Genomic DNA, 8,748 nt, shown 5'->3' with positions numbered 1-8,748 from the left:
CCATCCATCCATATCCATCATCCATCTCCATCATCCATCCATCCATCTCATCATCCATCCATCCATCCATCTCATCATCCATCCATCCATCTATCTATCATCCATCCAACCATCCATTCATTCATCCATCCATCCATCCATATCCATCATCCATCCATCCTACCATCCATTCATTCAACCACCCACCCATCCATCCTCCTTACCTGCCTCAAACTGCAGATAGTTATAAATAAAGCTACCAGATTAGCACTCGGCTGTTCTTTTACAGCCAATGTTAATTCACCAAAGCCTGTCATGGATGAAGGTCAGTGACAGACTAGTCTGCAGCCTTCTTTTCTTTTTACATAAAATGTGGATTTTACATCAACCTTTTGGCCCTTCTCACAGTTATTATTGTTTTTCTTTTACATTTTATTGTTGGATGTAACTGGGACCCTGAGTACACAGTCTCGTTCCACCACATGTACCACATGTGGTGTGAATGACAAATAAAGAAACTCTGACTCTGACACTGTCTCTGCCCAGAACTCATGCCCTCAGACAAACAGCTCTGTACTGATACGAGTCATTTCATACATACGTGGCTTCTGAGATAACACAGACTGGTGATCAAAGCTCATGCTCAATAATCCAGGTAAAAAAATCCAAAGTTAACTGATTGGTGATCATGATGGTTTTAAAAAGAGCCTTAACAAATCTATAATGCAAAACGAAATAATAATGAACTGAATGGATTTGTTGATCAACGAGTGAAATGTAGACTGTGTTTTTCTCTTCTTTAGACAATGTTTGGAATTATTGTAGTCAACAACTTGTGCTGATGTCTTCTGGCTTATTTTGTGAGATTTTGAGTTGTAATGGTCATATTGTAATATTTGAGTACTGTAATGCTTGTGGGTGTGGACCCCAGGAAGAATAGTCTTTACTACAGTAGACTTATAGAGATACTTAAAAAAAAAACATAAAGCATTTGGAGATAAAACATGTTTTTTCAAAAGATCAGTCCCTCAAAATGAAAAAAAAAAGGCAAAACCAATTTTTTATAAAGTATATAAAGGTAATTAAATCTGAAGTTCTGGCAAGTTCACAAGAAAAAACCAATTGGTCTATGGATGTAAGGCAGTTTTAGTTATTCTGACATATTTTAGTGGCAGTGGTTAATATTAATTGAAGTTTGTCTAAGAGAGTTAGTTCTGAACATCATGCTGGTTTATCTTCATCTAATATTAAACCCTCAGATTCAAGCGTAAGTCACTGACACATTAACTTTATGGTTCAAACTTCTGATTTTCATCTTGTAGAAATTTTAATAGTACTAAAAGGACAGTACTGCACCGAAAAACTTCAGCACAAATTAATGTGTAATGATTCTGTAACGAGACCTTAAATTTAACTTTGCTGCATCTTTTCACTGTGTTGTGCTTCTCAGGATCTAGCTGTCCCTCCTTTATTTAGCCTGTTTCAGTTCAAATGTGCAACATATTTTTGTGTTACTCACATTTACCATAGACGTGTGAACCAACTCATTTAATCTCGCTTTATATTTAACTGAGTCATGTCCTCATTATACCCGATCATTGGTGTAAAACATGAGTCTTAATTGTAAAATTGTCTTTAAAAATTACATCACGGATCTATGCTAGAAGATGTTTTTGAATATATATATAGTTTAACACAAATTTCACAACAAATGTGTGTATTCTGATCAAATCTTTGTCAGAAATATCTAGTAAGTTTTGTTAATGTCTGAATTTGAACTAAAGTCTGACATTGCAGTGCTGCCAGTCGACCAGCAGAGGGCGACAAAAGACAAGGTTTTCTTTAAACTGAATTTTCTTTCTGTTTGCGCACATGTGCTATGTGTGTCTGTGTGTGTCTGTCTGTGTGTGTGTGTTCCTGCCACACACTCACTGGTAACAGTGAGAACATTAGTCTTGACCTCAGCGCTGATCTCAATGCGGCCTCTCCTCTCGGTGTGGTCCGTACCGCACAGGTTGGGCACGTTGGGCACACAGCGCTTGTGGATGTTCATCATGCAGTCTGGAGACAAAGACACAGTGCAGTCAGTGGTGTTAGCATGATCAGGTATGGGTTTGACATGTGTGTGCAGGTGGGTGCTCGTACGGTCACATCTCATGCCCTGGTGTATGAGGCCGTAGAGTAGAGAGCCACAGTGGTCACAGAAAGTTGGACTAGAGTAGGTGTGGATCTTAAATTTATGCTTTGACCTCGGGTCCTGGAGAGAAACAAATAAATAAACAAACAAACAGAAAAACATTAAGGATTATATCACATGTGGGCAAAGTGAGGGTCAGATGTGGCTCTAGAGCTACCTCCATCTGGCCCTCAACATCCTCAAAGAAAAATAAATCAACTTTAAATTGCTAAAACATTTATATACTGTGTACTGTATATATGTTTCTTGAGGAAGGTAAAACAAGGTAGATACTGGCTTTTTACCAGGCTTAATTTTTATTTTTTACTAAAATAGGCCTAAGAAGAACTTTGTCAAGTGTTGTTTGCAGATCTATAGGCTGACAATTATAAACAAAAAATGGTGCTAAAATATATATATACCGTATTCCGTTTTTTTTGCCAAGACGTGATATCTGAATTAATTGTCACGTGTTAATTCACAGGTACTATAACCACGTTCACACCTGGTACTAATTCTATCCGAGTGATCCGACTGAATCCAGATACCAGCTTTGTGCGTGAGTTCACTTGTCTGTTAGCAAAATATCTCATGAACCAGTGGACACATTTTAATCAAACTCTCAGAGAGTAATCGCTGGGTGCACATTTACAGGTGATTAACTTTTGGAATCAACACAAATGAAAACCGCTGTCACAGCCGATAGGTTTGCGCAGACACAAACATGGCTATAACTCAGTCAACTTCTCAGATATGGAGCTAAAACCTGACGCGGTCATAGCTGAGAGTCATTCTCGACACATTCTCTGAGCACTAATAGATCTGAACTCATTTCACTGTATTGCATGAGCTTTTATGAACAAGGTTTGATCAAGGCAACTCCCATCGTGGGATATTTAGGGCTTTAAGCTTTGGCATACGAGGTGATACAGGATGTGCAATCCTGCAAGGAAGGCCAAATTTTTATTACTTTTTGTGCACAACCAGGATTTTTTTCTTTCTTAAATAGTCTTAAGGAGAATGTGCACAAAGTGTGCAAAAGCTTTGATTTGTGCATTTTCAGATTTTGGCTACAAAGCAACGTTAAGGTGGTGGAAGAAGCCCCAGTTTGGATCGATGAAAGCTAATATTAAATGCATCATTTATGTGATTTCATACAAATAGTCTTTAGTTTTATAAGGAAACTTAGCACGTCTCGCTTCCATTTAAATACGAGCAGCGGCCTCATTTATGCTGACGAGCCGAAACAACTGCGTACGAGCAGAAGTCATCTCGGTCACATTCTCCACCTCCAAAAGAGAGAGGAGGCCAGAACGTAGCAGCTCATTTATTCTGTATTTGAGCTGTTAAATACGCTGAATGATTTTAGAGGCTGCCAGCAGCAAATATCAGCAAGACCAGGCTGCTTCAGTCTGATATTGTTTCACTAAACCGTTTTAAAATCAGCCAGGAGCTAACTGATGGACTAATAATTATTTACCGCTGCACATCTTCTCATTTGAACTCAACATCAAATTGCATTTAATTTAATTGTCCTTTATGGATGTATGAGTAAGTAAAAAACAATTCATTTTGCATTTACCGTATTTTTCGGACCATAAGGCACCCGAAAACTACGGTATAGACTTTCTGCTTGAAGTCAGGTTTGGTCAGAAACGAGTGCGTCTCAGTTTGTGTGTACTTGTCTGCATGAGCGGCATACCTGACACGTTCTGTTCAGCTGGCTGTGGCAGCCATATTGAACTGGATTGACTCTACAAGCTAATTAGTTGTAGGCGTATATTCAGGGTTACTTTCTGAGAGTTTCATTCAAATCTGTCTAGTAGTTCATGAGATATTTTGCTAACAGACAAACAGTGTTGACTCGGTTAATGCTAAGTTTGAAGCAAGGATTGTGTGCATTGAGTAGCGCTGGGAGTATGTAGGAGTGATGCTCAGCTACGACCACAGCAATTGTTAGCTTCATATTTGAAAAGTTTAACCATTTTTGCGTTTTCTTAAGTCAGCTGACTCTGGCGGCCATCCTGAAAAAGCTTAGCTCCAAAAGTTATTCAGTTGTATTGGTTCTTGTAGTGATCATTTCCTAAAAGTTTCACTAAAATCAGTCCAGTGTGCCATGAAATATTTTGCTAACAGACAGACAGAGGTGATTCCAAATGGTTACTGGAAGAATTTGGAACAAAGATATTGTGTAAATTTTTAGTGCTCAGAAGATGTTGGAAATCAGGCTCAGCTACTACCACATCAAAATGAGGACCATATTTTTAGAATTGGCTGATTTAAAACCATATTTATATTTGCTAAAGTCAGTTAGCTTTGGCGGCCATGTTGAACTGGGTTAACTCCAAAGAGTGGTCAGTTTATACGTTCTTCCGTTTCTTATTTCTACAAGTTTTGTTGAAAATAGATAAAAATGTGCTGCTAACAGGACCACACTGCTAACAGACCACACTGCTAACAGAGTGACACTGCTAACAGTGCCACACTGTTAACAGGACCATGCTGCTAACAGAGCCATACTGCTAACAGACCACACTGCTAACAGAGTGACACTGCTAACAGTGCCACACTGTTAACAGGACCATGCTGCTAACAGAGCCACACTGCTAACAGTGACATGCTGCTAACAGAACCATGCTGCTAACAGAGCCACACTGCTAACAGTGCCATGCTGCTAACAGGACCATGCTGCTAACAGAGCCATACTGCTAACAGTGAAATGCTGCTAACAGTGACACACTGTTAACAGTGCCATGCTGCTAACAGGACCATGCTGCTAACAGAGCTACACTGCTAACAGTGCCACACTGCTAACAGAGCCACACTGTTAACAGTGCCACGCTGCTAACAGAATCACACTGCTAACAGAACCACACTACTAACAGTGCCATGCTGCTAACAGGACCATGCTGCTAACAGAGCCACACTGCTAACAGTGCCATGCTGCTAACAGGACCATGCTGCTAACAGGACCACACTGCTAACAGTGTCACACTGCTAACAGTGCCAAGCTACTAACAGGACCATGCTGCTAACAAAGCCACACTGCTAACAGAGCTACACTGCTAACAGTGCCACGCTGCTAACAGGACCATGCTGCTAACAGGACCACGCTGCTAACAGAGCCACACTGTTAACAGTGCCATGCTGCTAACAGGACCACACTGCTAACAGACCACACTGCTAACAGAGCCACACTGCTAACAGTGCCATGCTGCTAACAGTGCCATGCTGTTAACAGGACCATGCTACTAACAGAGCCACACTGCTAACAGTGCTACACTGCTAACAGTGTCATGATGCTAACAGGACCATGCTGCTAACAGGACCACACTGCTAACAGTGCCATGCTGCTAACAGGACCACACTGCAAACAAGAACATGCTGCTAATAGAACCACATTGCTAACAGGACCACTCTGCTTACAGTGCCATGTTGCTTACAGGACCACACTGCTAACAGAACCACACTGTTAACAGGAACACACTGCTAACAGGACCAAGCTGCTAACAGGATCATGCTGCTAACAGAACTACACTGTTAACAGGACCAAGCTGCTAACAGAATCACATTGTTAACAGGACCACACTGCTAACAGGACCATGCTGCTAACAGCACCATGCTGCTAACAGTACCATGCTGCTAACAGGACCCAGCTGCTAACAAGACAATGCTGCTAATAATAGTGTTTTTATAATATTATATTGTATTTTAATTGCGTTTTATTGTTGTATAGTGTTGTCTGTACTCTATATGTTGTATGTCTAAAATAGGTCTCTCTTGAAAATTTGTCTTTGTGACTTAATGAGGTTATATAAAGGTTATATATATGTATATATATATAAAAAAGAAAGTTGCTCACACACACACATTGCTCACACATTGTGCCAAAATGGTGCCTGAACGGAGTCATCCGCTGTTTGGATACATTTTCTTATCGTTGTTCTCTCTCCTTCATTGTATTCCTTTTGTTTTAATTCAACGCTCCACTCCTCTGTTCTTTATAATCTCTACCAACCACATCATTCATTGCCACACACCAACACACATCACATACATCGTGGTGTGTTGCTCATGATGTCCTAACAGGCAGAAACAACAGGCCTGGAAAACTTAAATTAGCATTACTTATTTTATCCACACTTAAAAATAGGAACTTCATCCATCTATTCATCCATCCAATGTCTTTACCCGCTTCTTTCTTTTCAGGTCGTGGGGGTCACTGTCTAGTGTGAGAGGCGGGGGACAACCTGGACAGGTCACTTATTTGCTTAAATCGGTCATTTGTATTTGCTTTTTTTTTTTTCCTTCTTCTTGCTCTCGGTGAAGGCAGACGTTTTTTTCCTCCCACTCCTTCCCCTGAACCATTTTTCAGCCTCCCTTAGCAAATTGTCTTCCAAATTGTAAATTATAGATCTGGTCAGCTGGTCTCTCAAGGCAATTGATCAAATTTTCTCGACGAGAAGACAGGGTGAAGGAGAGCCCTCGTGCCCAGACGGGATACTTGCAGCCAGATACACGATGGATTCCTGGGGGCAGTGGAAGATCATGTGTCTGTCCATCTTGTTGGTCGAGGATGTTGAAGATGCGTACATAATTGGATTTATGATAACATGATTTCTGCTTTTTTGAGTTGAGGGTTACCTGGCATATTGACAAATTCGAAAACCGTTGGCAGCTGTTCTGGCCAGTGTGAAGCTGTCTGACCTCTACGAAGGAATGTGCCAAGCTGTGAACACTCCAACTCAAATGCTGTGTGAGCTGAGCCGTACGCTGGATGTGATTTCTGCTGAGAATTGCAGGCTATTTGATGCTCCTGAATCTCACTGACTGGAAGGAATTGACCTTGGAGAAGTTACAAGCTCGGCCCGGAGGTACTGACCACAAAAATGTGGTTGTTTGGAGTCGCCATGGAGTTGTACCAGTGGAACTATAAGGCAGACAGAAAATAACGGAGTCGGCCTGACCCAAAACAACAGTTGTTATCTGAATCTGGCTTCCCCGTGTCAGCCGGGAGAGGCAGAAGAGTGTCAAGGCCAGCTGATAAACACACCATCACTTATCATGGACTATGGCAGTGGGGGCCATCTGGAACATTGTTCACAGACTTACTTCATACATGCATACACTCATTCACACAAACTCCCCTCAACCCACCGCCTTTGCTGGCTGGATGTGAGGCGCTACACGGCTGCAACGCTTTCTTGGGTGGCCTGTGCTGGGATCCACTCACTCACCCTCACCCACTATGTATGTTGCTTTTTATTTTGCTGAGATTTTTGCAACCTCACACTGTGTCCTGTTAGGGATACAGTGCAAGTTATGATTTTTTTTACCTCTTCTTTTCCTCGTGTTCTCTTTTTCTTATCTAACAGAAAAAGGCAGTGCCTCTTGAGGCTGAAGCCTCAGGCACTCCCGTCTTCCCATGTCTATGTTGTTTGGTTGTTTGTGTTTCTGAATGATGAAGCCTTCCAGATGGAAGGCAAAAAAAGAAACCATCCGGATGACCTGACTGAACATTGTTGGATTTCATACCTGGATTATTGAGCATGAACTTTGGTGTTTGAACCAGTTTGACAAGACTGTCGACGAGGGAGAGGGCGTGCCCCAGAGACCATCTTAGCACCAACATAACTATTTTTTTTCCCACTTTGGAGTAGGTTGTTGAGGGAGAAGCAGTTTTGTTTGGTGTTTCCTCAGACTGATGAAGCCTTCTGGATGGAGGGTGAAATGTCTCAGCACAAACAAAAAAAAAAACATCCAGATGACCTAACTGAACATTGTTGGATTTTACACCTGGCTTATTGAGCATGGACTTTGGTGGTACAATAAAGGCTGATTCTAATTCTGTAAGTTTTATTTTTTACATAAAACAAGTGAATGTTGAAAATCTAGATATGAATTCTAAAGGAAAGTCTGACAGCCCCAATAAAAACTTGGACCTCACATAAAGATGTAACAAGATGATGTCCCCCGTCGCTGAGGGACTTGAATAGTCAGTGGTTATAGCTTTTGAGACGAGAGTTAAACAAGTAAATCTTAAAGTTTTTGATGCAAGATATTCAAGTGGGTAGAAGTTACACTGTGTATATGAACAGATGTAGTTTCTTTGTTTTGCTTGTCCGAGGTGGTGCAGAGTGACGGATCCTGGCAAGTAGAGGAAGCAATTTTATCCACCACCTGGAGAAGTGGAGGAGCCAGGTTGGTTCCAGGAACCAGGAAACCCCTGGTTCCTGGTTTCCAGCCTGATGAGCATCAACAACTCTTTTTCAGAGGTTCTCATAAATCTCCTTTGTTCGTGCCATGATACACTTCCACAAACATGTTGTGAAGAGCAGACTTTGGTAGATCCCTGTACTTTAAATGAAACAGGGTGCCCACTCACGCCTGATCATCATCATATTGATTGAAAACACCTGACTCTAATTTCACCTTCAAATTAATGCTAATCCTAAAGGTTCACTTGCTTTTACAACTCACAAATATGTAATATTGGATCATTTCCCTCAATAAATAAATGACCAAGTATAATATGTTTGTCTCATTTATTTAACTGGGTTCTCTTTATCTATTTTAAGGACTTGTGTGAAAAT

At 41.0% G+C, this 8,748-nt stretch overlaps 1 protein-coding gene across 1 annotated transcript in view; it reads right to left on the bottom strand.

Annotated features, from left to right (window-relative positions):
- LOC119421112 (protein kinase C beta type) overlaps positions 1 to 8,748 on the bottom strand; it is a 114,510-nt gene that overhangs the window by 49,687 nt on the left and 56,075 nt on the right. The window contains exons 4-5 of the mRNA XM_037688508.1: positions 2,125 to 2,236; positions 1,912 to 2,040 (exon numbers count right to left, since the gene is read on the bottom strand). Of these exons, the coding sequence (XP_037544436.1) occupies positions 1,912 to 2,040; positions 2,125 to 2,236 (241 nt within the window). The remainder of the gene's footprint in view (positions 1 to 1,911; positions 2,041 to 2,124; positions 2,237 to 8,748) is intronic.

The sequence above is a fragment of the Nematolebias whitei genome, chromosome 15, assembly GCF_014905685.2.
Source record: "Nematolebias whitei isolate Nwh7 chromosome 15, NemWhi1, whole genome shotgun sequence".
Lineage (NCBI taxonomy): Eukaryota > Metazoa > Chordata > Actinopteri > Cyprinodontiformes > Rivulidae > Nematolebias > Nematolebias whitei.
This window is presented reverse-complemented; position numbering and strand designations above follow the sequence as displayed.